This window comes from Scleropages formosus, chromosome 7, assembly GCF_900964775.1.
Source record: "Scleropages formosus chromosome 7, fSclFor1.1, whole genome shotgun sequence".
Lineage (NCBI taxonomy): Eukaryota > Metazoa > Chordata > Actinopteri > Osteoglossiformes > Osteoglossidae > Scleropages > Scleropages formosus.
Window position 1 is genome coordinate 3,818,599 of NC_041812.1, and position 19,826 is coordinate 3,838,424.

The following is a 19,826-nucleotide window of genomic DNA, read 5'->3' on the forward strand; positions in this document are numbered from 1 at the left end:
TCTAGACCACGGCACATCTATTCTTTGACTGTGTTTACAGTAAAATGTTTTGTAGTGAAATGGAAAATTTACCATCAAGATATCTGAAAGCGAACGTGGATTTCACCGATAAAGACATTTTTCTTGTGTTTCAGCATAAAGACCTGCATACAAATGTGCTTCTTAAACAAATATGCGTATACACACACACACACACACACACACATTTTCAGAACCGCTTGTCCCATACGGGGTCACAGGGAACCGGAGCCTACCCGGCAACTCAGGGCATAAGGCTGGAGAGAGAGGGGACACACCCAGGACGGGACACCAGTCCGTCGCAAGGCACCCCGAGCGGGATTCGAACCCCAGACCCACCAGAGAGCAGGACTGCGGTCCAACCCACTGCGCAAATATGCGTATAATCTTTGTTAAATTTCGCATTCACAAACAAAAACGGTCAAAGGTTAAACATGTCACCCAGCTGAAAGCTGAATTGGATCAGTATGTTACGATAAGAATAGAACAAAATAAGAATAATAAAGCAAGCTGCACTGTTGAGCTGTGTGTGTGTGAAATATGGTTATAGACCCTTACAAAAAAAGAAAAAAAATGCAATTAAAGTCGAATGCGTGTCTCTTTACAATGTTGTTTATTATTGAGAAAATTATGCTTTGATGATGAAATAAAAAAAGGATTGTCTGAATACACAGGTGCCTCCCAGTAGACCGGCCGTGATTGCAGGTCTGCTGACCTCTCAGGTTCCGTAGTGTCCATTTGCTGACCGTGTACTTTCCGTTCCCACGTCACTCCATCGCTGTTGTACCTGGGAAAGATTTGTGCTGTGAGGCCCTGGCTCGGTCCAAGTGCTTCATGCGGATGTCCTTGGCGGGATATGAGTTATACAGTCATTTCGCTACAGTGGGTGAGTGCGGGGCGCCGGCGAAGCCGAAGGGTATTCGTAACGGACAAAAAACACAAAGACGTACTGCAAGAGCAACTTCATAAGGACATATGATGGAGAGAGCCTTCAATTAAGCAGCATCCAATCACTTCAGCTCAACGGGTACATTCATTGCAGCAGGAAGGCAAAAAAATATGGGAAAAACACAATATGTAATATTACATCAATGCGTAAGAGCACACATATGCTTTTGTTTACCTTGCTAAGGTCGGGTGTAGATCGAAGAACACTCGGGATGTTGCAAATATTCAGAGTGTGATTCTTTGTTATGATGAATAAGGAACCTGACCTTAACAAGCTGATTACATAGACATATGTTTCATGCCTGTGCATTAATACCATGGCATGAATCTTTATATGGGTGTTGAAGATGAAAATGGTCTGAAAATGTTGGTTGGAATCTCTGCGGGATGAATGTGAATATAGATTCACACTCAAGAATGAAAGCGGAAAGGTCAGACGCTGTTTCTGATGATCCCCGTGTCATGGGACAAGAGGTGTTGTGGAAGAGCAGGTAGAGCCGGTCCCTCGCATCCTCCGAGGTGCTCGGTGGGAGTAGGTTCAAATCAAGCTCACAGGATGCAGACTTTATATGTTCTCCCAGTATCTGCAGCCTGCAGACATGCAAGGAAGAAAGTGATGTAAGTCAGCTCTATTCCCTCCCTTACCTAGAACACCATGTAAGTGGTCACCGTGAGCTGACGGCACTTCCACCGACCCATGTCACAAAGCTCATGCTGAGCTCCCTGCCAAGGTGTTGGATAAGTGGGATCTCACGGTACGAGGCTCTCCAGCCACATGAACTTTGTGTGTGGGATCACCCCACGGTGCATCACCGAGTGACAATAGCAGAAGATACACACCTTGTGCAACAGCACTTTAAGTATCTAGCCTCTTACACTGACAGAGCCGTTTGATGACATGAATTTTTAACTGAAAAGACGACAACCTACCTTCTTAGGGCAGAGCAAAGCCTGACTGTTCTAAGCTCCCAGGAGGAACCTTGAGTGGAATGTGAGGCCACCTTAGTCTGTCACTTGGCCTTCTGCCTGGCTCTTGTGCTGAGAGGATACAGCTCCACCGAAACAGATGCTTTCACTTCACTGGGGGTCTCCAAGCGCGCCCTGCAGGTGTTCACTGTTCTGCCAACAGCAGCAAACTACTCCTGGTGTTGGAGTGATTGACACTCCAAGGAATGCCTGGGTGAACCCAATCATGGGCTAAAGACTGCATAGGATGAGAGGAAGTTCATACCTCAGCAATTCAATGGAAATGCAGGATTACGCCGGGAAAAGGAGTGGTAGGACATGGGTCACTGGGGAGAGACTCAAGCTAGAAGTGAAGAACTCAAAGGGCTTGGTGGCAACACTGGTAGACCTCACTGACAACATGGAGATTTCACTAGTGCTTCAAGTCTGAACCCAGTGCATAGCTGAGCGTAGAACTATGTCCTCTTACTGCAGACCCTACTCAGATTTGTTTTCTTCTTCTGGGAGGCTCACCATGTAATAAAACTGTTGATTCCTGTTGTGCTGCCCTTACGGAAAACATCCAGCAGCTGCTCCCCCAATGTATAAATTACTCTGTGACTTCTCTCCATCGACTGATTGTTCCCAGGTTAGTGATGGTCGTTGCAAAAATATGCTGATCTGGCTTGATCTCCTGGGTCTGCTTTGTGAAGCCGAAAGGAAAGTCATACAAATGGTGTTTTACTCGATTGGGGGACTTTTAGGGCCGCAGTGGTTGGACATTTGGCACGTCCAACAATCCCAAAATGCGCATTAAGAAAATATCTTACAATTTCTCACGTCAGCGCAAATTTACATTTATGAGGAGACAATTTGCATACAGAGGGATGCGGGGAGGAGAGAGCGGGCTGCCGTAGAGGTGCTGAAAAGGACGAGCAGCGAGAAGCTACTCAAGGGTACCAAAACCCGAAATCCCCAACCCTGTACCCTCCACCCAACTGAGACAGTTGAGAACCATGCGAGAGCTCAGAGCTTCTGCAAAGGTCTAAAACAGCCCTGATGAACAATCGGAGCAAGAGTAACAAGAACTACGCAAAGTGTAACTCTCATTAAAATGAAGGTTAATGGATTCGTAGAAACTCACAGCAGTAATGTCACCGAAAATGGGTATAACCTGAAGGACATTCGTAAAGACATGCATAAACTATTTCCCGTGGAAGAAATTATCTGAGGGTATCGTTCACATTATTTCTGTCTGTAACATTTATTCATACCTTTATATAAAGCTTTCTTTTCGCTGCCTCTACGTGACTGATCACGACTCAGAATCACGACAGCAGGGCTACCGATTCAGGCCAACACATTGACAAATGGCTTTACACATTGGGTAGCGCGACTTCCCAGAACGACTTCAAAATCCGTGGTCCGAGTGAACCGCTACTGCAGTATTTGTGGCTCCATGGGTTTGGCAGCTGAAGAACAAAGGAATCAGTGTTTCAAACCATATGGCGAAGAGAAGATCTCCATTTCGGCTAGAGTTTTCCCTCCAAGAGTTGACACGTTTCCACGTGGCCTGCACCATACTGCGGCGTCCTGTGGACAACGTGTAATGAGAAAACACCGTGATTCAGACTTTCCTTGCAACTCCGACACATGACGGATTCAAGGTGCTACAAAGACGATTCTCGCAGATGTCCGTCTCTGTGTTCAAACTCAGTCCATCGCAAATTCTCTCCCTATAACAGGCCAATCAATCAGGCGCGCAGCATTAATTACAGGCACGGAGTTTGCCATAAACGTTGATTAATGTCGATCTGGACGCAAATCGAGGCTCTAATGGGCTGTGGCTTCCTTTCCTCCCAATTACACCAATGGCCAGGGACACGTTGGCGGAAGCTGTCTCACCTGTGCCAGGGGTAATGTTTGCAGAACATTTGCGAAACAATTTGCAGTGGTTACAGCGGCATGTTGATAAATGGATTTTGACTCGGACTTGTTTTTTTTTTTTCTTTCTGGCGGATAAGTCTTTCTTGTTGTCTGAGAACAATAGTGGGATCTGGCCCATCTGGCCACACTTGGGATGGCCTAATCCTCGCAGGACGCCTTGCTGTTTGTCTCGAGCAGGGGTCCGCAGGATTATAATCAAGCAGGTTTCCTGGCGCGCTCTGAAACAGCAGCGCTCCCGAAACCGGGGGAATTATGTCATCCTTTTAATCAGGATGATGAGTAACTCAATCCGGCTGTTAAGGACCAAAATGGCACGAAAAAATCAGCGGCCTACATGGCCTTCCGTATCGCAGAGTCGCACGGCGACTGCAACGGGACCTGGAGGGAGGCCATGCTGACGCCCCATCTCCATCAGGAACAAGATCTCTCCTTCCCAGAGCAAGGCAGGAATCACACTGTTTGTTTTCTCCTCTTCTCAAAACAATAGGGATAACAATATTTATAGCGAGCGACACAATAACGCAGCTTATTGCCGTTTTTTCAAATTAACTTCATTATTTGCATTTCATAACAACCTCCGCAGCACTAGTATAAGATTGTTCGGGTGTCACAGAGAGTAGCGCTGCTCTATCACAGTAGCTGGGTGGTGCGGGAGGACATGGGTTTGACCCCTGCTCAGTCTGTGTGGAGTTTGCGTGTTCTCCTTGTGTCTGAATGGGTTTCCTCTGGGTGCTCTGGTTTCCTCTCACAGTCCAAAGACATGTTGTTCAGGTTCACCCACAATGTGTGAGTGACACAGAGAGCGTGTGTGTTCCACTGATATATGGATGAGTGACCCAGTGTAAGCAGTGTATCTAGCAGTGTAAATCACTGCGGTGAATAAGGTGTGTGGGCTGATAACACTACACAGAGTTCATTGGAAGCTGCTTTGGAGAAAAGTGTCTGCTAAATAAATAAATTTAAATGCCATTGCTGAGTAAAATGAAACCCATAATCACTCCTGGCTGATACGCTGCAGTGTAACAATAACGGTGCCGTTGAAGAGCGACCGGCCAGCGAAGGACTTAACTGTGTCACCTGCCCTGTGTCTTGGAGAAAGTGTTCGGAAAGCGTTCAGAAATTCGACCGCAGCGGCAGCAACCCGTACGCTGAGCCGAAACCGGGTCAGAGCTTCAGGATCGCAGCGCAACGAAGGCAATGGAGTCCAGATCTGCCTTACGTTTCCACGCTTTTCTGCACCTGATACTGTGCTTGAGTGGTGTAAACATGTTCTTGGGGCTCTTTCCTGGAGAATGAAAAGCTGGCATTCGGCCAACTGGTCACACACAAGACCCGGGACCCCGAGGCTGGGCGAGACGTCTTCACACACCTGGGCAGCTCCAGCTGCAACACGCAGCAGTCTCGGCTGAAACCGGCGAAGCTGCTCTGGTTTGCGAGGAAGCTGGAGGTGGGGCAGCACAAACAGGGTAATTAATGTGAAATGCTTAAAGGGGTTAGGAGTCCAGGGGCTCCGGCTGTGACACTGGCATTTGGATGAAGCGCAGGAGATAACCAAATTTCCCTCACGCACCCAGGGATTCAGTCAAATCAGGTCATGCATTTTTAATGCCTTTCCTGCTATTTATAGGGATACATTCTGAGTGCGGTTGTATTCCTCCACCCTACGCTGCATATCGATGCGAATCCTTGCCCAAATATTCGGAGCGCGGCATAAAGCGGTAATGTGTTTCGCTGCCTTTGAACTGAAATGCGGTGACGGACCCATAAGGCTTCTCACACTTTCCTTCCTAAAACCGTGAAATGTGTCTCCTGCCAAAGCAGCATCGCTCCTTTTCTCTTTTTTTACATTTTTTTTTTTTTTTTTTTCCCAGAGCAGGTAGAACCTGCTAATAACGTCCGGGCGCCTTTTCCTTCAAGATGATTGGCAGCCGCATGACACCTGGCAGCCGCCCCTCCCCGGGAGCCCCCGCGAGGGACAATGAGGCAATAAGTGGTGAAATCGCACCCGGGCCACCGATGTCGCCGAGACTGTGCCGCACGCCGCAATTTCAGCAACCTGATTAAAGGAGGCCAAGCTGAGCGGAATTAAAGCACGGAGCTCGGAAGACAAGGCAAAAACACGGGGGGGGGGGGATTGAATCAAGCTCCGGTTCATTTGTTGGCTTTGATTTTTTTTTTTTTTTTTTGTGGGGAGGGGGATCGCTCAGTCGCCAGTGGGCTGAGAGTGTAGTCCGCTTGTTTATTTGTTTCCAATTCCGTCTGGAGTCGAGGCGTCTCTGCGGGTTAGGCCGAAATCTGCCGGTCCTCCGTGCATCTGCTGGAGGAGTGTAGGTATTCCATCAGCCAATTAGCATTTCCTAAAGAGAAAGTGGGCCAAGGCTATTGCATATCGGCGCGAGACGCCGCTTGTAATGGAACTGTGCGCTTCTGTAACTCCGCACGGATCCTCCTTCTCATGTCAGCCGCCCGTGTCCACGAGCAGAGCTCCGCCGGTCCGTCCAGCCAGATTAACGCACGGCAATACTTCGAGTCACGTCTTTGTCATTTGTGCATGATGAAATGCACGCATGTTCGTTGCCACATTATATTTATAATGACTCAGACGCTTAAATACACGTCACATTGATTGCATTTGATTGACAGGTCATTGTGTTTAATGCCGCGCAGGACGAACCTCAGTTGATCGGCAACGGTCTGTATTTTGCTCGTCAATTGCAAGTCTGCGTAACGTGTCCTCCTATGGAGAAAGGACGCTGACCGTGTGTGTTTTGTAGAGGCCCCCCATGAGACAGAGACAAAGTGACCACATCCAGGGTCTTCACTGCAATACTTCTTATACTGAAGGAGGGACAGGCACCAGTCACTCTGAATTTGTCCCTCACCTGACAGTGAAGTTTGCAATGCAAGCAAGACACTGACTGACCAAAGCCAACAACCACTTGTCCTGAGCGGGGTCACAGCAAGCTGGAACCTCTCCCAGAAAAACAGGGTGCAAGGCTGAAGGAGGAGGAGGAGAAACACCCTGGATGGGACGCCAGTCCATTGCAAGGCACCCCAAGCAGGACTCGAGCCCCAGACCCACCACACAGCAGGCACTGGCCAAACCTGCCACACCACCACCCCACCACCGCACACCCTACAATGCAAGCATGTTGACTCAAACAATTCCTGCTCTTACACAAACAGAGCACACGTTTATTTATTTACCAGACACTTTTCTCCAAAGGGACTTCCAATGAACTCTATGCAGTGTTATCAGCCCACACACCTTATTCACCAAGGTAACTTACACTGCTAGATACACTACTTACACTGGGTCACTCATCCATACATCAGTGGAACACACACCCTCTCTCTCACTCACTATGGGTGAACCTGAACAGCATTTCTTTGGACTGTGGGAGGAAACCAGAGCACCCGGAGGAAACCCATGAGCTGAGCCGAGGTCGAACCCATGTCCTCTCGCACCACTCAACTACTGTGAGACAGCAGACAGCAACGCTACTCGCTGTGCCACCCACCTACAGAAAGGTTTTTCTCAGGGTCTAGAATCCAACAGAGACAATTCCATCACCTTGGATGTGAAAGAAGGACTCATTTATAGCAGAGCAGCACGCTGTTGATGCAGAGCTGTGCAGTTTCTCCGTATCAGGCTTCTTTCCTGCCTTAAACCTGACGTCATCCTCAAGATCTTCAGAACCCCATAATGCTGCTGCACAGAGGCTGCCACACACACATCCGCGCGCACTCACACACAGACACGTGCCCAGCCTGCAGAACACTATAAAACATCAGTCATTCGCCGAGATGCCTAAGTACCCAGTAACATTTTTTTTTTTGTACAGCACAAATATGCAAGTGAGTGCGCTTTCACACACACACACACACACACACACACACACATGTGCACAGCTTGGCATCTCTATAAGGGAAATACAAAGTGATGCCGCTGACATCGTCTCCCTCCTCACGCATTGTTCACTCCGGCCTGAGCCTCGAATGTTTCTAGGTCAATGAAGCTGCAGCGATCGCTGTTTCTCTGCAGAGCTGTAATACGTCGGCTTGACGACTCTGTCCTATGCGTCATTCTGCAGGCCCCTGTATCGCACCCTCCCCGCTTTTGGCCGGGTGTAAGCTTAATCAAAAGGCGTTTCTCAGGCAGCTTCAGATTGATGAGAGAAGGAGGAAGGCAAGGATGTGTCTCTGTGGAGCAGCCTCGTCCCATGACCAAAGACGGGGGGGGGGGGATTCGCTCGTGTCTGTGCTCCGACGTGAGAAGGTCTCGCATCTCTGTATGTGTGCGCGCCGATGCCCACCCCCACCTCCCCCACCAGCTCTGACCCCCTGCTTCCTCAATCACAGGGAAGGAGAGAAAACAGCGAGCCACCGTGTGCAGTGCCCTGACACTCTCAACTTCCAAAAACTTATAAAAAATGCATAGGCTAGGTAGCAGAATGCAGAATGAAGACTGGATTGGGTGGGAGGTGTGAGGTAAAGAAGTCAGCTCTGCTTCAAGAACTGGCACTTCGCAGGATATTAATCCAATGGTTGCAGGAATCGTAGAATCGCTCTGGGCCAAACCCACACGTGCTCATGCTTAATTGATAGTTATACACTTTGACCTTGTTTGACCCCGTGGACTTAAGGGATGAAAGGGGAGGTACACAGATGTGTGATAAATAATGCAAATCGGGAAAACCAAAGCCCAACTACTAACAGGCCACCTGGTAGTGTAGTGGTTAGCAATGCTCCCGCTGCACCCAAAGGTTGTAGGTTTGAGCTTCCCCTCTAGCTGTATCACCCTTAATCAAGGTACTTACCCTGAACTGCGCTAGTAAAATTACCCTGCTGTATAAATGGGTAAATAATTGTAAGTGTCTTTATATGGTATTGTTTTTTGGAGAAAAGTGTCAGCTTAATGAAGAAATGTAAAAAATAGATGGTTGATGGGTCACATCCCCTGGGAGCAATACCTTGGGTGACCACCAGAGGTCCTCACTCTGGGCAACCCAGTAGAACCCAGCACACCTAACCCCAATCTGTCCATCATCCAATCAGTCAATTGTGTCATTAGACAAGTTTTTAAAAGACTGAGTCAGTCACCTGCCACGTGATGAAATCTGTCATCCGTCACAAGCTGCGGGACTGGTCTGTTACAGTTGATGGGGTTTTTGGTCCTATATTTATAGCGGTAGTGTTTATTATTATATTGTAATATTTTCTACTTTCACTGTGTTTATGTTGTTATACTGTACTGTTTTGTGCTGTTTGCACACATCTTGCAGAAGTGCACTTTATGTAGTCCTGTGTCGTTTTATGTAGCACCATGGTCCTGGAGGGACGTTGTTTCGTTTCACCGTATACTGTACCAGCTGTTATTGGTCGAAATGACAATAAAGCCACTTGACTATGTGGCCACTTCTTGTTCTGAGTTGCCGTTTCCCATGTGTTCCTATGTATTCCTGCCCCCCCCGGGCCTCCTATTGCACCGCTCTGTTGCACTCTGTACTTGTAAACAAACTCTGCACTTGAGCTCCCCAGAATCCACGACTCTGTGTGATCGTGGCCGCTTGCGCTGATTGCAGAACTGAACGATAGTCGTGTGTCTTCGGTACAACTTCCACATGAAACGACTTTCCGAAAGAACATGTCGAAGATCGGAAGAATTCACCCTGATAATTCTGAGCATATTCCGTCTTTCCCCGTCTGTCTCTTTTTGCAGCTGTCGCACCTTGGACTTTACAGTACAGTATGGTATAAAAGTGGTTAGGACATAATAGAATTACTGAAGTAAAATGCAAAAAAAGCCTTTTTTTTTTTTTTTCTCAAGAATAGCCTTTGTCTGTATGTGTGTGTAAGAGATCACACATGCTGGTAGTGTAATGATTAGAGCTATTGCCTTCAAGTTCAAGGGTTGCAGGTTTCAATCTCTCCTGCTGTTCCAATTTTCTTGAGCAAGGTACTCACCCTAAAATTGGTCCAGTAAAGAGAAATTACCCAGCTCTATAAAGGGGTAAATAATTGTCGGTAGCTTAATGCTGTAAGTTGCTATGGGGGGAAAAAAGCATGAGCTACATGAATGAGTGTAATTATACAGTATCCTGGAGATTGATTTGAATCTGCCTAACAGGGACTCTCAGTAAGGGCACATTAAATAGTTTCACAAATTATTGCAATTACCTCCTGAATATTAATCTATTTAACCTAAGAGGGGGTGTGGTGGTGCAGCGGGTTTGGCTGGGTCCTGCTCTCTGGTGGGTCTGGGTTTAGAGTCCCGCTTGGGTTGCCTTGTGATGGACTGGTGTCCCCTCCTCCTCCAGCCTTTGCCAGGGTGGAAGTAGATGTCACTAAATCTTTCATCATGAACACTGAACGAGCTGTGGGTGAGTCTCGCTGATTTCCTCCATGAATTTATAAAGTGTACATTTAAATATTGTGACAAAGTGTCATTACACTTCATGCCACCTAACCGTCAGGAGTGATATGAACATGAATAAAAGACACAACTACATTTATCAGATGCTTTTGTCCAAAGCAACTTCCAATTAACTCTATGTAGTGTTATGAGCCCACACACCTTATTCACTGGGGTGACTTACACTGCTAGATACACTACTTACAGTGGGTCACTCATCCATACATCAGTGGAACACACACTCTCTCTCTCTGTCACTCACACACTATGGGTGAACCTGACAGCATGTCTTTGGAGTGTGGGAGGAAACCAGAGCACACAGAGGAAACCCATGCAGACATGGGGAGAACATGCAAACTCCACACTGACTGAACAGGGATCGAACCCACATCCTCTCACACCCCCCAGTCAAGGTGAGACACAGCAGTGCTACTTGCTGTGCCACCCACTAGACTAGACACATGAGAAGTTAAAGAGATGCCAGTTTTTAGGGGCAGCTGGTAGCAAAGCTGTTAGCGCTAGTGCCCTTTGGGCCTGGCGGTCGCAGGTTCAAGTCCTACATCCAGATGTGGTATACCTGAGCAAGATACTTGCCCTAAATTACTGCGGTAAAATTACTCTGCTATACACATGGGTAAATAATTGTAAGGAATTCAACACTCAATTTCTTTGGAGAAAAGCGCAATCTAAATTAATAAATGTATAATGAGTCCAAAGCAGGTGTCACAGTAGCCTCATCATCAGTAGTTAAAGAGTAAAAAGTCTCCGGAGTCACGTCTCGCTACTGACGATCACGATATAAGCCGTTTCCACGCAAAGACCCCCCCACAGGTGCGTCGTGATCCGCTGAAGTTTCGAGTCCTGCGGAGAGCGCGCGCGATGGCTGGCCGCGCGCTCCATCGTGACTACGCACTTGCCCGAGAAACACGCCCCCACGTGCAAAAAAAAAAAAAAAAAAAAAAAAAAAAAAGACACTTACGGGCGTCCGCCACAAGGGGGCCGGTGGAAATGAATGAGTTCTTTCACTCCGAGTCAAAGTGACCATTACGTTTTGGGGAAGTCACGTGACCGCGGCCCTTGGACAGATCATTGCATAGGCAACTTCGTCAATATATCAGATACAATTTATATCCAGTGAAACAGACGCGTTGCTCCTTTTTTAACTTATGTATGGTTTTTATAAATTGACTTTTTTGCTGTGTAAAACGTCTCGCGCACAAGCTTCTCCGCGACCTGATCTGGAATCGGAAATCTGTCCATAAACTGATGGGAAACAGGGATTTTGTTACTGCAACAGAAATATGAGTCCGCAGCACGTGCCATGTTTAGCTGGATGCAATAACCAGAATTCAGAAATCAATTAACGCAGATAATGAACATGCTATGGCATCTTGTGAATGAATGAATGAATGAATGAATGATGGTGCTAGAGTGCATTCCTGAATAGTGCTCCAGTCCTTTGAATTGACGGTAAACTGTTGCTGTCGCATACGCTCTGCCGTGTATATTAAATATCTCCGATTTTGATTTGCATTTGATGTGTTGCAAATCCCCCGCGACCCCGTATGGGACAAGCGGTTCAGAAAATGTGTGTGTGTGTGTGTGTTGCAAATCTGTTCAAACATATTTTCTGTATCCTCCGTTGGACAGAGCCGATCGCAGGTGTCCTAAGGACAAAAGTCCTTGTACTGTAAAGCCGGGTAAAATTCACTGATGTCAACCCTCTTTTTCACACGTGTGTGTAAATGTGTGTGAAAATTCTCAGTATGGTGTAATTAGAGCTGCTGTCTGAATTGTAGTGACGTCATCGCCTGGGGGGAAAAAAAAAAAACTTTTAACGTAAGAGAAATAGCGATATTAAATTAATACACCTTTGTTCCCCAAACATTATGGAATAGAGATAAATGACCTATACAAGCAAAAAGTACACACAAACACACACACACACACATATTATACCAAATCCCTTTCAGATATAATCTTAAAACACACACATATATTACACCAAATCCCCTCAGTTTAAAACACACACACACACACATATGCTGTATTATCAAAGTTTGTTTCCAGCGATGACGTCAGTGGAATTCGGACACATTGATTTTACTCAGTATTTTTGTGTTTCGTTTTGTTTTGTGGTAATATAGATATAATTAGAGTAAAAAGGACTGATTCAAATCATTATAACATTATTATAATTTATAGGAAGGCTAACTAACATTCACGTTTCGTAGACTTGGGCAAATTATTGTGTCATTCATGTTCTGCGGGAAAAGACACATTTACTGTCCACACACTTTTGCAAGCGGCCAGCGTGTCCATATGAGGACACAAAAATAATATGCTGCACATATATTCTGTCCTTCCGAACAGGGCTGAACACGTCCACCTTTTTCGGATGGTTCGTCGCAGCTCACCGGCACGTTCATGACCCAGATGTGCATATCACCGCAGTCCCCTTAAATGGTTGTATTATAAAAAAAAAAAAATAAAATAAATAAAATAAAATGGGGAGGAAAAAAAAAAGAAAAAACGCAGAAGGGCTTGTCTTATCCAGCAAATGAGAAAAATGAAGAAAAAGGGGGTCTGTCACAGTCACTTCTACGTCACCCGAGCAATGTGGGCGTGAGGCACAAAAAAGCCAGAGCGTCCTCACTTAATGGGCTGCGCCGCTCCTGCGCTCATCCTCAGGCTCCCCGTGCGCGCCGACGGGCTCCGGGAGACGCGGGAGACGCGGAAGACGCGAGGACACGGCCGCTGTCGCTGTCGCTGTCGCCGGACGCCGCGGCGATGCGCGATGCGCAACATTTGCTGCACTTTTCCTCTCCACTCATTTAAGATGCGCAAACTCCGATGGTTTTACTGAACGTAGGATGGGATTAACTCTGACCGGCACATCTACCGCGCTGTTTCTTGCTGTGCACTTGGGTGAGTCCGGGCTTCGCGCTCGTCTTTCACTCCGCTTTCTCGAAGCAGCACTTGCGCGCTCAAGTTTTTTTTTTTTTTTTTCTTTTTTTTCAATAATTAAAAAATAATTTTTTTTTTTTGTCCCCGTTCGCTGACAATTGCGGGTGCGTTAAAACGAGGGATGGCAACGCGAAACACTAACAGCCAAAATGAAACGCTGAAATCATGCGTTGTTGCTCAATCGAATTATTTCAGGAGAATTGCCGGCTGTTAAAAGAAAAAAAGCTGTATTTTGCTGCAGATTCGGGAATTAATTCTGCACTGTGTCGTCTGCGTCTTTCGCAGTAACACTTAATGCGTCAAAGTGGAGCGTCTTCTTGTTGGTCAAATGAAATTGTGCCCGATGCGTGGAAGGACGTTTTCCATTTTTGTCTTATATAGCATCGCCGTTTTCAGTTTCCCCCTTCGAGTTTTAAAAACGGGCGTTTTTTGTTGTTTTTGTTTTGTTTTGTTTTTAATTTTTAATTTTTTTTTATCCAACAAGCGCGGCGGGACAACGCAGAGTACACCTCCGTGCCTCCGTACCCCCACAACACGGCCGTCCCTTAACCACATTGCATAACATTACAGCTGGCGGGGATGGGAGGCAGGGCAGGGAGAGGAGATGGTGCTCGCGCGCCGCCGCACGCGCGCCCCGCGCTCGCGCCCCCGCCACGGCCGACACCGGCGCGCGCGGATCACATTAACAATGCGCGGGCGCGAAGTCGGCGCGAGCTGCGGCGGAATCTTGTATTTTCTCGCGAAATCTGCGTCAACCTGCGGTGACACGGTCCGTAAAAAAAAAAAAAAAAGGCACAGAGCTGGTAGGTCACCTGTCCTCTGCTGAAGAGCTCGGGGGCAAAACGCAGCAGCGCACACACTCCGCACTCTGATATGCAGTAGAATAATAATAATAACTTCCGAAGTGCATCTTATAACTACATATATATAAATGCATCGTGCATATATCCGTACTATGGAATCATGGTCTATCTATGTGAAGTGTGTGTGTGTGTGTGTGTGTTCATATCTGGGGCAACTGCGTTTCCGGTTTTGCTGCCGCATTTATTCTTCTTTATATTTACATTTCAGTCGAATTCGCTAAAATGTATCTCCCCGGCTACACGCATTAATAATTTTCTCTTAATAATTTCATCATAGGCACGAATTCCGTTCAAATGCCATGGGGCATCAGCGGACGCGGGAAGCCGTTCGTGTGTTTATTCTCCACACACCGGAGTCTTTATAATTTCTCCTTATTTCTCAGTTTTTTTTCATTCTTCCTCACATTGTTCCCGCGGCGCGAGCGCATGATCTCTTCAATTTTTTTTCCCCCATTATACGACGGCAGCTTTCGGAATATCGCACCGCTGAATAAAATCAGTTTCGAGGATATTAATGACACCAAAAGCAGTCGATTATCACACAGCAGCGTGTTTATTGGAATTATGTCTCCACAACACGTCACAAAATATTATCTGTCACATCGGCAACCACTTGTGTTATTAATGTCTTGATTTATGCTCTATGATCATGAGATATGTTTTGCATGCGAGATGATGGAGATGTAATGAGCGCAGCTCTCTGTGTCACTCCGTGATTCAGAGGGACCTGAAGGGTGAAGCCGGTGTTTCACTTTCATTTACTGCGCTGTTTTGTCCCACGTCGAGCTCCAAGCTGCACCCTCCTATTTTACCTCGGTTTACCACGGAGGGAAAGCGGATTAATGCAGAGATACCTCATCTGGATGAATATTCCGCGCGCCAGCACTCCTCGTTTTAATGGTCTTTAACTACAGTTTATTTCTGCTCAAATATACTCTCGGATGATATTGAAAATATTGTTCAGTGCGGTCCAGTACATTCACAGTACATTTTTACAACGATTTTTTTGCAGTAATTTGAGGTGTTTTTAATAATTTGAGCTTTTTCGTTATTAATTCCTCGCTTCGATTAATACAACTATTTATTTTTCCTGCGTACGATTCCGATGAGTTGTTATAAGACATAAATCATACTTTTTTTGTCATATGAGTAATCATGCGCAATCTTCAGCGAGCCATTTTACTCAAACGCGGCCACGTTGAATTATGTAATTCGAGGGGTTGAAAAAATAATATATTTTTAGCACTGAAGATTATGGATCCAGTTCAGATTCACTTGTACAGGATACACGTGAATAGATGGAACAGGTTTCGTAGCATCATGACATCACTTTTACACGGCAGCCTATATTTCTAATCTTATGTACATTAAAATAATTGCAATTTATTATAATAATAATAATAACAATAATAATACTCGGCAAACTCAAAATGAAACAAATCCTAAACTGACGATTGTTATATTTTTTTCTTGTTCTTTTTCTATTTCTTTCTTTCTTCTTCTTTTTCTATTTCTGGCTTGTTGAACAATGTACTGTATCCTTTTCCTTTATTATTACTGCATGTATTAAAATATGCTAATACTATATGCAAGATTTAGAAGTATTTTTCCTTCTAATCAGAAGGAAATCGGAAGTCTTGTTTTTTGTCTCTCATGTCCACTAAACAGGACTGATGAGGATAAACACACACACACACACACACACACACACACGCACACACGCACACACACCGTTCCGCTTTTCGAGCGCAGTCGCTCGTGCGAAGGACTTGTCCGATTGTTACAATCCGATCAATCGACGGAATCTCGCGCTCAACGAACCGCGCGCCCCCTACGAGGGAAAGCACGTGCCCCCCCCAACCCCCCCCCCGTGGTTGTGTCTTGCGCAAAAAGGCTGATTTAAGACACAGCTCTTTAGTCCCGTTAATTGTCCCGGACCTTTATTAGTCTATGAGCATCGCCCCCCCCCCCCCCCCCCCACTGAAAAAAAATCGAGAACAGCCGCGTCTATTTCTAGAACACTAGCACGACACACACAAGCGCGCGCGCACACTCTATTTTCTACTGTAAATGAAGTCCCACCCATCTCGATGCACAGTAACACAAAGAAACACACCTCCCATCCACACTCCAGACGAATTACCTCATCTCTCCATATTCACCTCGAGCCCAGGGCTCCTGCTGGCCGCAACACATCATTACTGCTGCCAGGAAAATAAAACACATAGAGAACAGTTAACGTATTAATATCTCTATTAGTAATCCAAAATGCCCCTCACCTCGCTTTTAAAGATTGAACATAACTATTAAAATATTTAAAAAGTAAGATTTAAATAACATTTAAAATGTATATTATATTATATTATATGTATGTAATATAATACAATATATGTATATTATATTAACAGTGTAGAGCTGTAGGAAATAAGTGTAGTAGCTCCTACAAAATGCACAGTTGTGATAATATGTGAACAGACTTGATTTAAAAATGGTTACGCAAGTCATCTGAAACAAGGGTGGCAATAAAATAATACATTTATGAGCCTTTCTCTTTTCAATTGCAGTGTATCTGCTTCGAGAGGTGGGCGCTGCAGGGAAATGTGACACTGTGTTCAAAGGCTTCTCGGACTGCCTGCTCAGACTGGGCGAAAACATGGTGAATTACCCCCAGGAGCTGGACGAGCGAGAAAACCTACAGACCATCTGTTCGTAAGTGGAGATTTTACCCCGCACTATTCGCTCCCTACGAGGAGAAAGGGTCGGGGTTGGGGTGGGGGGGGGGGGAGCGGGTGTGGGCCCGCGCGGCTCTCGCACCCCGCGCGACCCAGTTAACGCAGACTGAGTGAGGAGGGGTGGGGGGCGCGGAATGACAGATGGCACGGGAACCACCAGCGGGTGCGGCGGGTGTTAATGCAAGACTCGCGTTCACATCCCGCCCATTAATTGCGACGGGATAGAGCAGTTTTACAAGCGAGGGTGGGGGAGGGGGGGGGGGGGCACCGTCAATAAAGTTTATTGGATTACACGGACACACTCTCGTGATCGGAGTCACTGCTACCCGCGAAGTACATATTCAGTATTTTCAACAGCCACGCGCTTCCTCCCATGAGACGCACGATTTTCTTTTCATGAAGAATAAACTTTGAAAATTAAATACAGACTTTTAAACCCCCTACGTTTGGTAATCGCCGCAAGTAAACTGCAGCGTGCATTCGGGTGGCATGATGTGATGAGCCGGAGCCACTATTATAAATATCTGTATTTTCCCTTAAAATGACGAAAATGATACGGGCGCGATTATGCAGGTCGTTGTGCGCATGCGCCTACCGAGACCGCCGGGGTGGTCAGGTGCGTCTCGTTTCTGTACCGCTGCGCAGAGATGAATGGCTGGGTGGAGGGGGCGGGTGCGCGAGGGAGGTGGGGGGGATTGATTTCCCCCGGGGATGAAAGATTGGAGCAGGAATACCGCATTGAGGGCGAACCCGGTGCCCCCCCTACCCCCGGCGTCTCGAGCCTTCATTATTTATGAGGAATATATAAACACCCCCCACCCCCGGCAGAGGACGGCTCTGAGGGAAAGCTTTGTCGTGCCTTTGAGCTGCAAACACATTCTTGTTATTTATGACATCATTTTCATGTAAAAGCGCTCGTCATACCTGCTTTTTTTCGGACGCACGCGAACACCAGTAAAAAAGAATCGGGCTTCTTCCGCACCTGCCTTTTTACCCCGTTAAACACTAACGGAAACTTCAGAACGGCACGAGGAACGGAGTCTCTTTGAATCGAAACGGAGCAAATTTTTGAACATGGATTTGGAATTTGAAATGTAAGGTGTTATACATATTAATGCAATAGCGATAGGGCACAACAGAATGCGACCGAATAATATAAATAAAGATGACTTAAAGTGAAAAAATGACCTTGATTTATAAAAACCAAAATAATAATATATCATCATCATTATTTTTAATATATCTATTATTATTGCTGTTGTTGTTATAATATATTTAAAAAAAATTTACTTTTTTTACATTTTCATTTATTCACTAGCAGACGCTTTTCTCCAAAGCGACTTAAAATGGATACTATGTAGTGTTATCAGCCCACACACCTTATTCACCAAGGCGATTTACACTGCTATATACACTACTTACAATGGGTCACTCCTCCATACGAAAATTATGTATGTATAAAAAATATAATTCTTATTATAATCCCAGGACAACACACTTACTGTTTGCCTTACAGGTACTGGGATGACTTCCACTCCTGTGCCACCACCGCCCTCGCGGACTGCCAGGAAGGGGCGACGGAGCTGTGGGAAAAACTGAAAAAAGAGTCGAGGAACCTGGAGTTTCGTGGCAGTCTGTTCGAACTGTGCGGAGGAGGAAATGGGGCCTCCAGGCCGGGGGGGCATCCCGGTGACACCCTACTTCTAACGGCACTCCTCACGCTGGTGACATGGCTGGCTTTTTAGGAAAAGGAAAAAAGAAGAGGTGGGGAAAAGGAGAACAAGAAAGAGGAAGAAAAGACTATACCAACAACAACAAAAAAAATAAGAAGAAAATATCTAGAGATCCAATTCACCCAGCTGTACACCTAACTGGATTTATATATTAAAGAAAACCGGCTTCATTCAGACGAGAAGACACCTTGATCTCGAGTGAGATACTGGTATCGGGGAGATCTCCAGGACCTTTGGCCTGGGGGAGGGGGTCAGGTACAGCACACATCATCTGCAGCAACGTTCAAATTGGAATTACCCCAGCAAGGGCGTCTCACTCGAATACAGCCCATGGTCACGGCACCAAGTTGAATTTACAGGACAAATAACTCAGCAATATGAATTGTAGAAGAATCTCTGACATATATTGTGTAGAACATGCCATCAGTCAAAAGCACAATCTGATGACCCTGTTTTATCATATGGTTACACTTAACGCACAGGGGGATATAAATCCACTGTCAGTGACAAACAAAGAAATAATAAGAAAAATAATAATGATAATAATAATAAATTCAGAAGTGCAATCAGCCCCAGGTCTGCTTCTACACAACACAGTTCAGTGATCAATGTATGTATCTGTTTTCATTTGCCAAATGCATCATGTCAAGCCAAGTATATAAAAAAAATGGAGCCAGGAGTCAGACGTCCAGGATTTCACTGCTGTTTCCATCAAAGAGCCACCAAGAAATGAACTGCAAAATGAGGAAATACAAAGAAACACACGTGGGTAAGAGGACAGAGGACTAAGGAAACAGAGAAAAAGGGCACATGATGGAACATAAAGAGACCATATATATATATATATATATATATGATACAAGTACATGATACGTATATAAGATATGTATGTATGTAAGGACATGACTGTTGCTGCTCCGATCCACAGTTATTTCTGATTCTGACATTCCATACATGAAGAAAAAGAATTTCTGAAAGATAATGTTCCTCGACCACATGCGGGCTGCAAAAATTAATTCGTGGAATGGAGTGAAACTTGCTAGCTTTATTTGGTGTTGCCAAGGCATAGGTCACGTGTCACTGCCTCGAAATACATGTAATTTTGTTTCGTTCGTTTGTTTCAGAAATGTCGCATATTTATCCCTGGAATATCCCCGAAAAAAAGTATAAGACACTAGAGGGATCTTATGTATATGAAATCATTTTGAGAAAGAGCGAGCTATCTAAAACCCAAAAAAGATTTTAAATCAGAGTATAT

At 45.7% G+C, this 19,826-nt stretch overlaps 1 protein-coding gene across 1 annotated transcript; it reads left to right on the forward strand.

Annotated features, from left to right (window-relative positions):
- Nucleotides 1-12,870: 12,870 nt before the first annotated feature.
- nrn1b (neuritin 1b) lies at nucleotides 12,871-18,643 on the forward strand. The gene is made up of 3 exons (XM_018741691.1): nucleotides 12,871-13,201; nucleotides 16,668-16,812; nucleotides 18,352-18,643. The coding sequence occupies exons 1-3, from the start codon at nucleotides 13,147-13,149 to the stop codon at nucleotides 18,578-18,580; spliced, it is 429 nt and encodes a 142-aa protein (XP_018597207.1). The 5' UTR covers nucleotides 12,871-13,146; the 3' UTR covers nucleotides 18,581-18,643.
- Nucleotides 18,644-19,826: the final 1,183 nt, after the last annotated feature.

Excerpts from the sequence above, each read along its gene's own strand:
- nrn1b (XM_018741691.1), top strand. The coding sequence starts at position 13,147 with ATGGGATTAACTCTGACCGGCACATCTACCGCGCTGTTTCTTGCTGTG. Across the intron at positions 13,202-16,667 it reads GTTTCTTGCTGTGCACTTGG|TGTATCTGCTTCGAGAGGTG; the intron begins GTGAGTCCGGGC and ends TTTCAATTGCAG. Across the intron at positions 16,813-18,351 it reads AACCTACAGACCATCTGTTC|GTACTGGGATGACTTCCACT; the intron begins GTAAGTGGAGAT and ends TTTGCCTTACAG.